General features: G+C 47.7%; 1 protein-coding gene and 1 long non-coding RNA gene across 2 annotated transcripts in view; one reads left to right on the forward strand and one right to left on the reverse strand.

Moving 5' to 3' along the window:
- The window catches only part of pik3c2b (phosphatidylinositol-4-phosphate 3-kinase, catalytic subunit type 2 beta), a 41,608-nt gene that overhangs the window by 5,721 nt on the left and 18,213 nt on the right, over positions 1-17,674 (forward strand). Inside the window, exons 2-15 of the mRNA XM_050037811.1 lie at positions 5,869-6,808; positions 7,087-7,187; positions 7,337-7,497; positions 7,929-8,049; positions 9,235-9,346; positions 10,212-10,291; positions 10,400-10,463; positions 11,632-11,778; positions 11,944-11,977; positions 12,242-12,437; positions 15,815-15,937; positions 16,174-16,341; positions 16,506-16,620; positions 17,085-17,227. Of these exons, the coding sequence (XP_049893768.1) occupies positions 5,951-6,808; positions 7,087-7,187; positions 7,337-7,497; positions 7,929-8,049; positions 9,235-9,346; positions 10,212-10,291; positions 10,400-10,463; positions 11,632-11,778; positions 11,944-11,977; positions 12,242-12,437; positions 15,815-15,937; positions 16,174-16,341; positions 16,506-16,620; positions 17,085-17,227 (2,423 nt within the window). The 5' untranslated portion in view covers positions 5,869-5,950. The remainder of the gene's footprint in view (positions 1-5,868; positions 6,809-7,086; positions 7,188-7,336; positions 7,498-7,928; positions 8,050-9,234; positions 9,347-10,211; positions 10,292-10,399; positions 10,464-11,631; positions 11,779-11,943; positions 11,978-12,241; positions 12,438-15,814; positions 15,938-16,173; positions 16,342-16,505; positions 16,621-17,084; positions 17,228-17,674) is intronic.
- Positions 3,614-5,448, reverse strand: LOC126385823 (uncharacterized). Its single transcript, XR_007569448.1, has 3 exons — positions 5,395-5,448; positions 5,218-5,352; positions 3,614-4,111 (listed from the first exon to the last, which is right to left on the reverse strand). It is a non-coding gene; the product is annotated as an uncharacterized LOC126385823 (long non-coding RNA).

Here is a 17,674-nt window from a genome sequence, read left to right on the forward strand (position 1 = left end):
AAATTCTTTCATTCGGAATGACAAACGGAATAAACCACCCCCTTTAATCGGATTTAATTTTCAGTCGGAATGACCGTTTACATGACCACTTTTAATCGGAATGGCCTTTCATTCCGATTAAAAGTGGAATTAAACTGTGCATGTAAACGTACTGAATGACACAAACATGTGACGTCATGTACTCTTCAAATAAGTGAATAAAGCGCTGCATAATGTAACAACATTATTTGATGTGGTTTAAGGCTTCAGGCCTCTGAATAGTGTTCAGATAGAGGGATGCTCTTATTGCCCAGTGCATTATATATCAGATACCCACCTCAGTCACATCTAGTGTACAACACACAGGTGCATCACCATCATTTACAATATCACAATAACTTCAATAGTTTTTGTCACATACATATAGTTATATATATGTACACACACATATACATATATATATATATATATATATAGTTACTACACCAGCTAACCTCTTGTAACTTCATTCAAACAGCCGCCTGCATAGTGTTAAGTAACGTTATATTTGGGAGCATGGCACTGACTTAATGAGCTCACATCATGCATGATTAGCCAGCAGCTTTCAACCCATTGTGTCTCAGCTAAAGCTTCTAACATTAACGTTACTTAACAACAACTTCACTTCTTCTTAAACTTTAACTTACAGTCGGCTGCTTGGTAATAAGATAATAAAAACCTGTCATTCACTCCCCCCATCTGTCAGCTTGCAGTATCGTCGGCTTCCTGTCAACTGAATTCAAGTTTTCTGCGTTCCGCCGATACATCACATAAGTTCCTGCGTGTCGTTTCAAAATAAAAGCTGTCCGGTGTGTTAATATGTGGTCTGGACTTCAGTGACCTCATCGCTGGCTACGTCCATGGTTCATAGTGTTCATGAGCAGTGTTAATTTTGTCAACTAAAACTTAAACGAAAACTTTTCGTTGACGACCCTTTATTCCGTGACTAATTTGTGACGAGAACGTAAATTTAATAAATACTGACAACAAAAACTAAAATGAAATCTCTGTTCATTATGAACTGACGAGTAAAAACGTGACGAAAAAGCTGACGCTGGCCGGCCGGATAGTCTGGACTACAACCATCCTCAATGCCTTGATTGTTTTCCTTTATAACCAATTAATTATCTTAACTCAAATTCAAACTCTCAGTCTATCTTTCTGATTGGATGACCTCCCCCCGCCCCCCCCGCCCTCCACGCGGTGGCGGTGCACGTCCAGTTTTGCCACACAGAAGCCTTGGCTCCACAGCGGGAAGCCATGGACAACAATGTCACACAGACCGCTGCTGAAAATTATACATTTTGATACAGGTGGCTATACATATTGTAAAACTGTAAAAGTACACCAAAGCATACATTTTTGTTTCCAAATATTTATTTGAAAACAAAACCATTCATACGGTCAATAAAAAAACATTTTGTTAATAATAAAAAACGAATGTAATCTCAACAGTGACCGCGCCAGCCGGTGGTACTGCGGCTGAACCGCTTCCAATCTTCATTCATTCATTCAGTCACGTGTTCAATGTGTGTTTGTGTGTGTGTGTGTGTGTGTGTTGTTAGTATGTCAGAGAGGAGTATCAATAAAAAAAGTTTTAACTAATTATTTCAGTGTTTATTTTATTCTTAATTTTTTTTTTTATTAAAATGCGTAATATAACCGTATTATAGACCAACAGTTAATCTAATTTATTATTGCAGAATGTATTTAACAAATCACCACTTTCAACTGGAGACACGGCACAGCAGCAGCAAAAAAAAGGCATTATAAAAAGCCGACAGTTTTTACCACCATGACAAACATCCTTTTGCAAAATCTATTACAGTATAACAAAACTGTCAAATTACCTCAAAAGACTAAATGAAATTAAAAATTCTTGTCAAAATGAACACTGTTCATGAGCGGTGCTGCTCCACATGACAGCGTGTGTCAGATCATGTCAGTAAATTCACCCAACATTTATCCTGTGTAAACATTTGATATGAAACTCAGGCATGGAGAGTTTAACCTCTGAGTCACTCACACTGGCTGCTGGATCACTTTACAATGAAATCCTGAGTCCAGAGGTGGTTTCACCTCCTCACAGCTTCCTTCCTTCCTTCCTTCCTTCCTTTCTCCTCATTGTGTTTGTGGGTTTCCTTTCTCCCTGCACACTCGCCTGCAGAGTTTCAACACTGGGATGTCTCACTCTGTCCTGTCTGCAGCACAGAGGACAAAGACACTACACATTCTGTCCCACCGTCTCTGTCACGTAAACATCAAGTTTTAATATTCAGTCAGAACGAAGATGTGAAGATTTTGTCCATAAAGAGACGTTTGAGTGAAGAGTGTGTGTCCAGTGGGGACAACGCAGTCTGAGACTTTCACAGTACGATAACAGAAAATATCACAAACTGTCATCAGTCAGTGAAAACAGAAGCTTATTATTGGTTCAAACCTTTTATTACTATAAGTCAAACATTCTGTGAATGAAGTTTGAGTAAAAAGTTTCCTCTCAGAAAATAACTCAAAGGAGAGAGTCAACGTCAAATCGAATATCTTAGATAACAAATGTTCACAATGTAACCGTCAACATTTATATCAAACCGTCACCATCATCATCACCATCATCATCACCATCATCATCATGTAACTATTGGATCCACTTGGAACAGTCGGGTTAAAGGGACTGAGCTCTGCTTCCTGTTCAGACCTGTGAGCCTTTCAGGTCATCTGGGCTTCATGAGATCAGGGTCTGGACCGCTGAGAAGCTTTTACAGCTCAGTGAGACGAAGGTTCTGGTTGTTGCTCCCCCTCAGTATCAAAGTATTGGACCTCTTTCCTCTGCTGCTCACTCAGACCTGTGTAATTTAGGGGTAATGTTTGACCAATCGATGTCATTGATTCCCACCTGTGAAGCTCCCGCCCAAATCTTGTTTTAATCACCTGAGAAATCTGATTAAGCTGAGATCTGTTGTTTCACCTGCTGAGCTGGATTCATCTCATCTCACACTGAGTGTGTCTGCTGTTGATCGACTGCTAACGATCCAGAATGCTGCTGTCAGACGAGATCAAACAGACGCTCTCACATCACCTGACACTAAAATCTCTTCAGTGTTGATTTTAGGATCCAGGTCAGAACGTACAGAGCGTCACAGGGTCAGACTGCGTCTGATGAGGCTGAACTATTTCACCTGTGTTCTTCAGCTCGCACTCTTTGATCAGATACATTCGTCATCTGTCCCTCGCAGTCGCCGCAAGACACGTGGTGATCGAGCTTTTGCGACCATAGCACCTAAATGTGGGAGCGCTCTGCCTGCTCGCTGACGATCTGCTGACTCTGTGGTTTCTTTTCAAAGCAGCTAAAGACTCACCTGTTAGATGGTGTTTGGTAACTTGTCTGCACCACATCTGTGTTTGATTCATATTCTGTTTGTTGTTGTTGTTGTGTAGTGTGAATTCTTCTTCTTCTCTTGTGTGTGTGCAGATAGTTTTACTAGTTGTGCACTTTTCACTTCGTGGCTCAGGTACTTTCTTTGTCTCTGTGATTTTCTGTCTTGTCATATAAAAACACCTTTGTGTCTGAGAAAAGTTCATCACTAAATACTGAAGGAAACCATCAGATCATCAGTCGAAATATTCAGCACTTTGTTTTTTCATCCAGTAACTGATTAAATGAATTGATTGAATATCGATGTAGCCGCCCGCCTCCATCTGCACTCATCACCTCGCTCAGTGTCCCGCCCACAGTGCTAACTGATCAGTCAGGTGTCATGAGTAACAGCTTATCAACTCCAGTGTTTTTGACAATATTGATTAATACGTAGATATTGATCCAGTGTGGACACTGATCAATCTGTCCGTCTCTGTCTCACTGTTAAAGTTTTGCTGCTGTCACAGTCTCAGTGTCTCTGCTTCTGTGGATGTTAAAGCTCTCACGGTGATGTCACACCTCAACTGTCACACCTCAACTGTCACACCTCAAGTGTCACACCTCAACTGTCACACCTCAACTGTCACACCTCAACTGTCACACCTCAAGTGTCACACCTCAACTGTCACACCTCAACTGTCACACCTCAACTGTCACACCTCAACTGTCACACCTCAACTGTCACACCTCAACTGTCACACCTCAACTGTCACACCTCAACTGTCACACCTCAACTGTCACACCTCAACTGTCACACCTCAACTGTCACACCTCAACTGTCACACCTCAACTGTCACACCTCAACTGTCACACCTCAACTGTCACACCTCAACTGTCACACCTCAACTGTCACACCTCAACTGTCACACCTCAACTGTCACACCTCAACTGTCACACCTCAACTGTCACACCTCAACTGTCACACCTCAACTGTCACACCTCAACTGTCACACCTCAACTGTCACACCTCAACTGTCACACCTCAACTGTCACACCTCAACTGTCACACCTCAACTGTCACACCTCAACTGTCACACCTCAACTGTCACACCTCAACTGTCACACCTCAACTGTCACACCTCAACTGTCACACCTCAACTGTCACACCTCAACTGTCACACCTCAACTGTCACACCTCAACTGTCACACCTCAACTGTCACACCTCAACTGTCACACCTCAACTGTCACACCTCAACTGTCACACCTCAACTGTCACACCTCAACTGTCACACCTCAACTGTCACACCTCAACTGTCACACCTCAACTGTCACACCTCAACTGTCACACCTCAACTGTCACACCTCAACTGTCACACCTCAACTGTCACACCTCAACTGTCACACCTCAACTGTCACACCTCAACTGTCACACCTCAACTGTCACACCTCAACTGTCACACCTCAACTGTCACACCTCAACTGTCACACCTCAACTGTCACACCTCAACTGTCACACCTCAACTGTCACACCTCAACTGTCACACCTCAACTGTCACACCTCAACTGTCACACCTCAACTGTCACACCTCAACTGTCACACCTCAACTGTCACACCTCAACTGTCACACCTCAACTGTCACACCTCAACTGTCACACCTCAACTGTCACACCTCAACTGTCACACCTCAACTGTCACACCTCAACTGTCACACCTCAACTGTCACACCTCAACTGTCACACCTCAACTGTCACACCTCAACTGTCACACCTCACCTGTCACACCTCAAGTGTCACACCTCACCTGTCACACCTCAAGTGTCACATCTCACCTGTCACACCTCACCTGTCACACCTCAAGTGTCACACCTCAACTGTCACACCTCAAGTGTCACACCTCAACTGTCACGCCTCACCTGTCACACCTCAACTGTCACACCTCAACTGTCACATCTCACCTGTCACACCTCAAGTGTCACACCTCAACTGTCACACCTCAACTGTCACATCTCACCTGTCACACCTCAACTGTCACATCTCACCTGTCACACCTCAACTGTCACACCTCACCTGTCACGCCTCAACTGAACTCAGGTCTGTTTGTGCAGTTTGTACGGTTGGTTTGGGCCAGCGTGACAGCTGTCAGTCGAACCCTGGTGCAGAAACACAGAGTGAACTGTAAAACTAGTCAGTGATGATCACATGTATGTGTGTGTGTGTGTGTGTGTGTGTACGTGTGTGTGTGTGTCTGATGGCAAACCATCCCATAATTTCACTCTTCTGCATCTGATTTTTGGAACAGTAAATGAAAAACAACCTCCTGCTGCATGCTTAGTGTTCATTTTTATGATCGTTACTACTATAAAAAAATTCAGATTCAGATTTGAGGTGTTGTGGTGGATTATATTTCTGCAGGACGTCATAGACTTGAGTTTATAATAATGTCACACTGATGGACAGTGTGTGTGACTGTCTGTCCTCTGTCCTCTGTCCTCAGCAGCTCCATGTGTCCTCGCTGCGTCTTCTGGCAGCAGATCAGCTGAGCTCTTCCCTGCTTCCCTCTCTGCTGTGGAGGCGTCATGTCGGCAGCTCAGACCCAGAAGGAGAGTGGCGAGGCAGGCTGGGGCTGCCTGGAGGCTCTGGGTCTCAGTCAGAAGGAGCTGGTCCTGGCCGAGGCCCTGCAGATGGAGTACGACGCCCTCTCCAGGCTCAAACAGGACAAGAGCGGCACAGAGACCGGCCAGAGCGGCTCCAGAGCTCCCAGTCAAACCTGCTCCAAGACCCCCAACCCCACCATCGAACGCCCCCGACCGGTCCCCAGCCAGCCCCTCCCTGCCCCCCCGGGAGGAAGCCTGCTTAGGGGCCTCTCTGGATCCGACCCCGCCCTGAACCAGCCTGGAGGGTCACAGTCCCCTCACCCCATCCCAGCCAGGGCGCTCCCTCTTCAGGGAGGCTACATCAAAGAGTCCCTGTACATCCTGGACAGTCCGGAGGTCAGCAAGTTCAGGGACAGCTCAGGTTCCAGCCTCAGGGACTCACCTGGATTGGGGTCAGGGTTTCTGGCCAAAGGCATGCCCTCTCTTCCAGATGACGTCCCCCCAGCCATCCCCCCAAGAAACCCCATCCTCCCGTCGTCAGGGTCAGAGAACCCCTTCCTGCCCTCCCGAGTGTCCACCATGCCCCGTGACGTCAACTTGTTCACACCCGATGTGGATCCGCCCAAAGTGACCTCAGGAGAGCTGAACTACGACAACATCAACGACTCGCTGTCCCGACTCAACGGGGGCCGGCAGGGGCCTCGAGGTCGGAGGGCCAATGGGGACCAATCGGGGAAGCCCGTGGCTCGAAGTAAGACCCTCCCCCCTCAAGTCCCACCCAGGACGTACGTACCTGTTCCCAAGAGCAACAAGAACCAGCGGCGGGTGTCTGCAGACCCGGTAAGAACCTGCTGGTTTATCTGGTCACCGTAACAACCAGATGGTGCTCCTGTTACCTGGGTGATATGCTAATCAGACGACATCACTCTGATGTGTCATGTAACTAAGAGTCTGAAAGTGTGGATAGTGTGAGCATCTCTTTTGTTGTCATGTGCAGGATCATCTCTTCTAAATGAAACATGAATAAAAATAATAATAATAGTTATGCTTTAACAACTATTAATATAACTACTGATTGGCTGGCTGTGTGTGTGTGTGTGTGTGTGTGTGATGGACAGGTGTCTCTGGGCTCCAGGATGAACGGCTTTGGATATGAACTGTTCCAGGTGTCTGAGGAGAGAGACGAGGAGGTGGCAGCTTTCTGTCACATGCTGGACGTGTGGGTAACACACACACACACACACTCTCACACACACACACACACACACTCACACTCTCACACACGCACTCACACACACACACACCCTGATACTACACCTGCCCTGTCACGTACCTGTGGTGCTGATGATACTCTGTGTATCTGTGCAGCTTGCGTTCGGCGTACCCGCACAGCGACCGCTCGAAGAACTGTGGCTTCGTGTGGTCTCCGTCTGTCGGTGTGGAGGAGCTGCACCAGGGTCTGGGGGTCAGCGTGAAGGTCACCGTCATCAGCGAGCACTTCAGAGAGCCACTCACCTTTACCTGTGATGGTAAGACATGAAGTCACCTGCCTCCGCACTACTGCTGACCCGTACTCCAAACAGCCGTCCCAGTATGTCATCGCTCCTGAAGTTCACATGATGAGAGAAAATGTTCAAACACAAAGTTCATTCAGAGGAAAAATATACTGCAGAGAGTAATAATTCATTTATTATGACAGTGGTGTTTATTAAAGTCTTCAAATAATGACGTCGACATCATCATGTTATTATTCTGAGCTTTGATATTTTCACACAGTTGTGTACAAAAATAAAGAGTTTGTTTTTGTAACTTTACTATAAAAAGTCTGTTTCTCAGAAACTGTGTTGAAATATGAAGCTGTATATTTTCTTCAGCACACTGCTTATTAACCTGAGACGTAGTAATGTGTGAGTGATGTCACACGTGTCTCTGAGTCTCTGTATCTCTGTGTCTCTCTGAGGTTCGTCCACGGTGGACCTGCTGATCTATCAGACTCTGTGTTACGCTCAGGACGACCTGGACCACATGGACGTGGACGACTACCTGCTGAAGGTCTGTGGACACGACGAGTTCCTCAACAAGTAAGGACGCTGATCACCATCAAGATATTGATTTATGATTTATTGGTTTTTTTATCTGAGGGACACTTGTGGATGTCAGCTGCTGGTTGTCCTCATGTGACTCTGATTGAAAACCCCTCAGTGTCTCCAAGACGCTAGTTTCACTTCCTTCAGTCTGTCTGAGAACGTGAGGTGTAAACGCAGTATGTGGCTGAAGACTGCAAGGCTTTTAATCTGAAACAGGAAGTGGAAGTGTTCACTCAGTCACCATCTGTCGCCGATAGTGCTGGAGTTGCTGTTACAGACCAGGAAACAACATGAAAAAGACTGTCTCTCTGTGTCTGTCTGTCTGTCTGTCTGTCTCTGTCTGTCCCTTTGTCTCTGTCTGTCTGTCTGTCTGTCTTTCTTTCCCTCTGTCTGTCTGTCTGTCTGTCTGTCTGTCTCTGTCTGTCCCTCTGTCTCTGTCTGTCTGTCTGTCTTTCCCTCTGTCTGTCTGTCTGTCTCTCTGTCTCTGTCTGTCTGTCTCTGTCTGTCCCTCTGTCTCTGTCTGTCTGTCTGTCTGTCTTTCTTTCCCTCTGTCTGTCTGTCTGTCTGTCTGTCTGTCTGTCTGTCTGTCTGTCTGTCTGTCTGTCTGTCTGTCTGTCTGTCTGTCTGTCTGTCTGTCTGTCTGTCTGTCTGTCTGTCTGTCTGTCTGTCTGTCTGTCTGTCTGTCTGTCTGTCTGTCTGTCTGTCTGTCTGTCTGTCTGTCTGTCTGTCTGTCTGTCTGTCTGTCTGTCTGTCTGTCTGTCTGTCTGTCTGTCTGTCTGTCTGTCTGTCTGTCTGTCTGTCTGTCTGTCTGTCTGTCTGTCTGTCTGTCTGTCTGTCTGTCTGTCTGTCTGTCTGTCTGTCTGTCTGTCTGTCTGTCTGTCTGTCTGTCTGTCTGTCTGTCTGTCTGTCTGTCTGTCTGTCTGTCTGTCTGTCTGTCTGTCTGTCTGTCTGTCTGTCTGTCTGTCTGTCTGTCTGTCTGTCTGTCTGTCTGTCTGTCTGTCTGTCTGTCTGTCTGTCTGTCTGTCTGTCTGTCTGCCTGTCCCTCTGCCTGTCTATCTGTCTGTCTGTCTGTCTGTCTGTCTGTCTCTGTCTCTGTCTGTCTGTCTGTCTGTCTGTCTGTCTGCCTGTCCCTCTGTCTGTCTGTCTGTCTGTCTGTCTGTCTGTCTGTCCCTCTCTTAGCTCTCAGACTCTGGCCGGTCTCGAGTTCATCCAGCAGTGTTTGAAGTTCGACTGGGACGTGCGACTGTTTCTCACCAAGAGATCGTCCATCAACACGGAGCTGTCTCGCACGGTCCGAACACACACACACACACACACACACACACACACACACACACACACACACAGTGATTGATGATGAAATGTTTTGCTGAGTTTCGCTTTCAGTTGAATGTAGCCCAGGTGGTGACATCACAGGGCTCCAAACACCAGCCAATAGCAGAGAAGCTCTACAGTACCTGACACAGGCTGTTTCTGTGTCATCATGATGTCATCATGATGTCATCATGATGACATCATCATGATGACATCATGATGATGTCATCATGATGTCATCATGATGATGACATCATGATGACATCATCATGGCCAGACTGAAGGAACTGAGACAGAAACTCAGCAAAACATTTCATGACGTCATCATGATGACGTCATCATGATGATGTCATCATGATGACATCATGAGACACAGAAACAGCCTGTGTCAGGTACTGTAGAGCTTCTCTGCTATTGGCTGGTGTTTGGAGCCCTGTGATGTCACCACCTGGGCTACATTCAACTGAAAGCGGTGCAGTGTTGACGCCCTGTTGTCTCTGTGTTTTAATCAGCACGGTTTCATTCAGGTCAGACAGGCTGTACTGCATCATGGGAAACACACCTTTACACCGCTAAATTGGTTTTTACACGTAGCTGCTAATTGGCTGACAGCTCTGACACAAACGAGACAAAACGTAGCTCACAGCCTGTTTCACACTGTTTCAAAGAAACATGCCGTTCAACCTGGAAACTGTAGGAGAACAGTGGACATGGCGTCCAGACTGAACGTCTGACGTCACGTGGCGCTGATAGCAGGGAACCATTTTCCATCTGGTGCAGGACAGAGGCAGCGTCGATAAGACAGAAATACAGGTGACTTTAATTTGACCTTCTAATGACAGAAAGAAGACGATGAGACGGTGTCCACCATGAACCACAGCATCCTGCTGCAGGAGCGTCCAATCAAACAGACCGTCACTAGGTGAGGGGGCGGAGCCTCTACTGTGATTCGATTTGATGATGCTCAGCAGAGTTCATATGTTGTAACAGAAACAAGTTAATGTCTGTGTCTGTGTGTGTCTGTGACCAGAGAGGCTCTGACTCTGCTGCTGGACACTTTCCATAACGAAGCTGAGTCCTTCCTGCTGTCAGAGGTAACACACACACACACACACACACACACAGCAGGTTCTGCAGGACGTCTGTCAGACACGAGGGGACAGCCAGTCTGTCCTGATGTTGACACACAGTGTGTAAAGACAGGCGGAGTCCCTCAGGGGACCGTTTAAGGCCCAGCACTGTGTTTTATCTGATAAATGCTGAAATGACGCTCACATCGTTTGTCCTGTCGAGAATGTTCTGCAGATTTTTGCAGGTGTTCACATCAGAAATGAGAAAATTAAAAATGATCACTGACTTTAAACAAAGAGTCGTGTGTGTGTAAAATAAACTCTTCATCACACAGGCGAGGAAACACGACATGAAGATGAATCTGTGGGTTTGATACTGGAACATGAAACCTGCTGTAAAATATGTGTGAGCGCCACTGGATCATAAAACTCTCTGTTGACGTGTGTGTGACGTGTGTGTGACGTGTGTGTGTCTGATTCACTGTGTGAGCACAAATGATTCACCTCCAGGCAGAGTGGGGCAGTAAAATGTTTTTATTATTAATTATTCAGATTATATTATTATTATTATTTATTTTTTTATTTGTTTATTTAACAAGGACAGTGCACAGCTCTCAGCCATACCAGAGTTAGCTACTAGCTAATTTTCATTTTTATTCAGATTATATTATTCAGATTATATTATTCAGATTATATTATTCTAACAGGCTATCTAAAGTTTCATTGGTATCTTTAATAGTAATATTTTATATGGTAAGACTAATGGATACCTGGTGCTGTGTAACGATGTAATTATACCCCCAACATAATATCGTGATGCTGTATGGATTTTTCCCAGAGTTCTGTGTGACAGACGGAGTCACTGGTGAAGCAACATTTCATCCACCAGCTCCATCACGTCTCTGTGTCTGCAGCTGTCCACCAGTAGATTCCAATGTAGAGCTACAGCCGACCTCCGCGGACGAGGAGGGCTCAGCTTTGGTGCAGTGTATTTCCTGGAGCTTGGGCGTGTTTTTCACAGTGGAAACAGTTTTAGTGAGACCGTTCCTGTCTCATAGTACAGATGTCCTCACTGTCCAGGTCCAACACTTTGTCCCGTCAAAGACAGACGCACCAGGACACAAGTCAGATCATTTATCTTGACTAAATCACGTGTCCTCTTCTTCGTCTTGTCTCCTGTTTGTCTCTGAAGGTGGAGCTGCCACTGCACGTGGAGCGTCTCGTCCAATCGGTGAAGGCGCTCTGCAGCTCGTTAGCCGCCGTGGAGTCACCTGATGTGACCGCCGCCCTCAACCAGCTCCCAGCATGCCCCTGTCGTCTGCAGCCCAAAGTCCTCAAGGTGAGAGACGCCGACAGTGTCCTCCAAATATCACGTTACGTTCTTTATTCTCCCAAAGAGACGGACGGACGGACGTTGATGAAAACATTACACCTTGTTGACGCCTTGTCTTCTTCTTTCCTGTATCGTCTGTCTGTCTGTCTGTCTGTCTGTCTGTCCTCCCAGGATGCTTCAGTGCTGGCTGTCAGAGAGAACAGAGGTACGTACCAACATCCTCAAAACAAACAACAACAACAGAGTATTTCTTCACTGTTACTTTTACGTCTCTGAGTGAGCGCCGCCCTCGCCGCCACTGTGTTTCCCTGTGACATCAAATATTCCTGAGGGTTGTTTTTCATATGCAGATGAATGAACAGGTGTGATGAGAATATCTGCTCTGAAGTTAAAGTCTGAGGCGAGTCACGTGTCTGTTTGATGATGTCACTGATGGGTCCTAACTTGGAGCTGTGCGATGGTCTCACAGAGAAAGTGGTGGAGAAGTTGACGGCGGCCATCTTGGATCTGGTGGAGCTGTACTGCAGCACGTTCAATGCCAACTTCCACCCGACGGCTCAGAGTCGCTGCTGCACGGCGCCGGTGCAGGAGGCCGGCCTCGTCACCAACGTGCTCTCTTTCAACGTGTACGCTGCCCACCGCATCCCTATCACCTGGGCCGCCAGGTATGTCAAAACAAACACAGAAAGAAACACGCCCGACATCATCGACCCCAGACTGTTCTCAGTGTCCTCAGGCTGTCCCCAGACTGTCCCCAGACTGTCCTCAGTGTCTTCAGACTGTCCTCAGACCGTCCCCAGACTGTCCTCAGTGTCTTCAGACTGTCCTCAGACTGTCCCCAGACTGTCCTCAGTGTCCTCAGACTGTCCCCAGACTGTCCTCAGTGTCTTCAGACTGTCCCCAGACTGTCCTCAGACTGTCCCCAGACTGTCCTCAGTGTCCTCAGGCTGTCCCCAGACTGTCCTCAGACTGTCCCCAGACTGTCCCCAGACTGTCCTCTTAGTGTCCCCAGACTGTCCTCAGACTGTCCCCAGAGTGTCTTCTGACTCTCCTCAGTGTCCTCAGACTGTCCCCAGAGTGTCCTCAGACTGTCCTCAGAGTGTCCCCAGACTGTCCTCAGAGTGTCTTCAGACTGTCCCCAGACTGTCCTCTGAGTGTCCTCAGACAGTCCCCAGACTGTCCCCAGAATGTAGTCCTCAGAGTGTCTTCAGACAGTCCCCAGACTGTCCTCAGACTGTCCCCAGAGTGTCCTCAGACAGTCCTCAGACAGTCCCCAGACTGTCCTCAGACTATCCTCAGACTGTCCTCTGAGTGTCCCCAGACTGTCCCCAGAATGTCCTCAGACAGTCCTCAGAGTGTCTTCAGACAGTCCCCAGACTGTCCTCAGACTGTCCCCAGAGTGTCCTCAGAGTGTCCTCAGACAGTCCCCAGAGTGTCCTCAGAGTGTCTTCAGACAGTCCCCAGACTGTCCTCAGACTGTCCCCAGAGTGTCCTCAGAGTGTCCTCAGACAGTCCCCAGAGTGTCCTCAGAGTGTCTTCAGACAGTCCCCAGACTGTCCTCAGACTGTCCCCAGAGTGTCCTCAGAGTGTCTTCAGACAGTCCCCAGACTGTCCTCAGACTGTCCCCAGAGTGTCCTCAGAGTGTCCTCAGACTGTCCTCAGAGTGTCTTCAGACAGTCCCCAGACTGTCCTCAGACTGTCCCCAGAGTGTCCTCAGAGTGTCCTCAGACAGTCCCCAACTGTCCTCAGACTGTCCTCAGACTGTCCTCAGAGTGTCTTCAGACTGTCCTCAGACTGTCCTCAGAGTGTCTTCAGACTTTTCCTCAGACTGTCCTCTGAGTGTCCTCAGGCAGCGGTTGGACAGGACTGTGTTAATGAGACAGACAAGCTGATGAACAGCTGATTGCTGCAGCTGTCACTAATGATGATGTGCAGAGCAGCCATGTTGGATTTGGAGGTTGGGGTCGGTGGCGAGGACCAGTCCTGACTGGGAACACTGCTGCCCCTCCCCCACTAACACACAAAGGACTGACTGCCTGGGAACCAGAGCTGACCTTTGACCTGTGAGAGGAGGCAGGACGGGCCTCCATCACACGCCATCTGTGTGTGTGTGTGTGTGTGTGTGTGTGTGTGTGTGTGTGTGTTTCAAATAATTTCAAAATATTTATTTGTTTAAGAAGGGACAGTGTACATCAATGAACATTCCTTTTAAAGAGAAAAAGAAAATGTAGATGCACCCAACTGCAGCCAGAGGCTGATTTACATTGGTAGCCCCCCCCCTCCGGCCAGATGTTTGTCATCAATACAGTACACATAGAATATGCAATTACAATATAAGATACATTAAAACACATAACGACATATCTTATGTGAGGGGGCTGTATGGGGTTTGTGGATAGAGTGTGAGCCTGTAGCAGTGCAGAGTCCAGTACATAGTTCTTGTTGTGATCAGTTGTGATGGATAACAGTAGTAGATGTAAGGACAGTGGAGGTTGAAGGGCTGTCAGTGACATTGCAAAGTACATGGTAAACAAATAAGCCCGAAACAAAAGAGAGATAAATAATAATAAATAATAAGCAGCCAGGGGAAAAGAGACTGTTTGGTGTGTGTAGATGGAGTGTAAAACTGCAGCAATGCAAAGTCCAGTTCATTGTTCTAAACTAAACACGGAAAAAAAGAGTGTGTGTGTGTGTGTGTGTGTGTGTGTGTGTGTGTGTTCCTTTTCAGATGTTTTCAGATGACATGTAACACAACAGCATCAGCCTCTAGTGTGACATATAACATACGTGTCAGCAGCTCTTTATAAACAATAACAATGACATCACGTTTCAATAACAATCATTTAGCGTCCCTGTTACATGGCAGCTGATCTCGTGCTCTGCTCGGAGGGTAAGGAGCTCCTGTTAGCCGCTAACTGCTAACAGCTGCTGTTGTTCTTCTTTGAGTTAGCCGCTAATTGCTAAAGGCTGCTGTTCTTCTTCTTCTTTTCAGTTAGCGGCTAACTGCTATCAGCTGCTGTTCTTCTTTGAGTTAGCCGCTAACTGCTATCAGCTGCTGTTCTTCTTTGAGTTAGCCGCTAACTGCTAACAGCACCTGTTCTTCTTTGAGTTAGCGGCTAACTGTTAACAGCACCTGTTCTTCTTTGAGTTAGCTGCTATCTGCTAACAGCAGCTGTTCTTCTTTGATTTAGCCGCTAACTGCTAACAGCACCTGTTCTTCTTTGAGTTAGCCGCTAACTGCTAACAGCATCTGTTCTTCTTTGAGTTAGCCGCTAACTGCTATCAGCTGCTGTTCTTCTTTGAGTTAGCCGCTAACTGCTAACAGCAGCTGTTCTTCTTTGATTTAGCCGTTAACTGCTAACAGCATCTGTTCTTCTTTGAGTTAGCTGCTAACTGCTATCAGCTGCTGTTCTTCTTTGAGTTAGCTGCTAACTGCTAACAGCAGCTGTTCTTCTATGATTTAACTGCTAACAGCATCTGTTTTTCTTTGAGTTAGCCGCTAACTGTTAACAGCACCTGTTCTTCTTTGAGTTAGCTGCTAACTGCTAACAGCAGCTGTTCTTCTTTGAGTTAGCTGCTAACTGCTAACAGCTGCTGTTCTTCTTTGAGTTAGCTGCAAACTGCTAACAGCACCTGTTCTTCTTTGAGTTAGCCGCTAACTGCCAAGGGTTCATTTTGACAGCGATTGTAGATTTAGTCTTGAGATGAAAATGCTTAGTTTTAGTCATTTTTAAAATATATACACAAATATAGAGAAATTCAAAACAGATGATGTCTCAGTGAAAGCTGCTGTGCCCTGCAGCTGCTCACACCAGTCCTTATTTAAGCCACTCCCCCTCTCCTTCTCTCCCAGAATCCTCTGCTCTGTCCCCTGAATGAAACACCTACTGTCCAGGATTTAGTTAGTGACTCACAGGAAGTCACAGCTGATGACCAGCAGAATATTTGTAACAGGACGACAGAAAACTGCTCTGGAAACAGATTCATTGTGGTCTGACATCATAATGACATCATGTCCCTGTCCTGCTCTCTGATTGGTCAGTTACGAGGGTTTCTTCCTGTCCTGCTCTCTGACTCATGGAGGGGTGGAGCTCTGCGCGCCGCAGCACACCAGCAAACAGTCGGTCAGCAAATACCTGTTCCACCTGGTGGTGTGGGACCAGAGGTACGTCCCCCCCCCCCAATCCCTCTGTCTGTCCTCCTGTCTGTCTGTCCCCCCCCACCCCGTCTGTCTCCCCCCCACCCCGTCCGTCTCCCCCCGTCTGTCCCCCGTCTGTGGGACCAGCAGAATTAAATAAAGTTCTTTGATAAATAGGACACTGTTGTCCCCTATCTCATCTGTCTCCCACCTGTCTCTGTCTCCCACCTGTCTCTGTCTCCCACCTGTCTCTGTCTCTGCAGGGTGTGTTTCCCGGTGCAGATCAACCAGCTGCCCAGAGAGTCTCAGCTGACGGTGACTCTGTACGCCAGCTCTCTGCCACCGCCCGGAGGTGCCGAGGAGAAGGGGAAGCAGCGGCGAAGCATCGAGGCGCTCGGCTGGGTCACCATGCCGCTCTTCAACTTCAGACAGTGAGTGACATGACCCCATGACATCACATGACATCACTGCTGGGTGTGGTCACACAGTGCTGGAAGCTGAGGTTTGGTTAAACAGCTGAGCCTCTATGATGTCACTTCCTCCAAAGCAGGAAGTGTGTGTCAACTGACAGGATGTGTGTGTGTTTTCCTGACAGCGTCCTGACATGCGGCAGGAAGTTACTCGGTCTGTGGCCTTCAGCTCCGGGGAGGAGCGTGAACGCCCGCACGAGCTCGCCGAACTTCAGCCAACCAGACAGCGTGATCCTGCAGGTGAGACGTCTGTCCTCTCATCATCACCATGTGGAGACATGTCCACACCTCACGCCTGTCCCCTCACCTCACGCCTGTCCCCTCACCTCACACCTGTCCTCTCACCTCACGCCTGTCCTCTCACCTCACGCCTGTCCTCTCACCTCACACCTGTCCCCTCACCTCACACCTGTCCCCTCATCTCACACCTGTCCCCTCATCTCACACCTGTCCTCTCACCTCACACCTGTCCCCTCACCTCACACCTGTCCTCTCACCTCACGCCTGTCCTCTCACCTCACGCCTGTCCCCTCACCTCACGCCACAGGGGCGGGGCAATGATGACACAGATAAAGGATTATATATATCTGTACCAACAAAAGTGACGTGCGTAAAACAATAAAATGTCTCTGTCTGTCCCCTTGTCTGTGTCTCTGTTTGTCTCTCTTTCTTTCTCTCTGTCTCTGTCTCTGTCTGTCCCTCAGGTGGACTTTCCCACGTCGTCTTTCGAGGTGCGGTTCAGTACTCCTCCTCCGGCAGACTTCTGTCCTCAGTACGACTTCTCCAGACTGGACACCATCAGTCAGATCCAGCTGCAGGACGTCCTCCATAAGAAGGCTGTCTTCTGGTCGGAAACACTCACACACACACACACACACACACACACACACACACACACACACACACACACAGTCTCTGGGATAAAAAGACATTTAGAGATGAGGACAGATGACGGGAGGACACAGTAGGGCTGGGCGATAAATCGATTTTATTGATTAATTCGAATTTGTAGTTTAGGCCGATTTGTTTTAATGAAAATCGAGTTTCTATTTAAAATCCGCCACCACCGCTTCCCGCTGGGCTCCCGTAGTTCAGAGTGGGCCCCCCCCCCCGCGCGCTTGATACACAAACAACATGGCAGCGAGCGCCGAAGAACTCGTTCTCAGGAAAGGGAACGAGTTCTTCTGCGCTTTTGTGTGCTCACCTGTGAGTGTGTGTGTATGTGTGTGTGTCTGTGTGTCTGTGTGTCTGTGAGTGTGTCTGTGAGTGTGTGTGTACGTGAGTGTGTCTGTGT

This window comes from Epinephelus moara, chromosome 24, assembly GCF_006386435.1.
Source record: "Epinephelus moara isolate mb chromosome 24, YSFRI_EMoa_1.0, whole genome shotgun sequence".
NCBI classification, from domain to species: Eukaryota; Metazoa; Chordata; class Actinopteri; order Perciformes; family Serranidae; genus Epinephelus; species Epinephelus moara.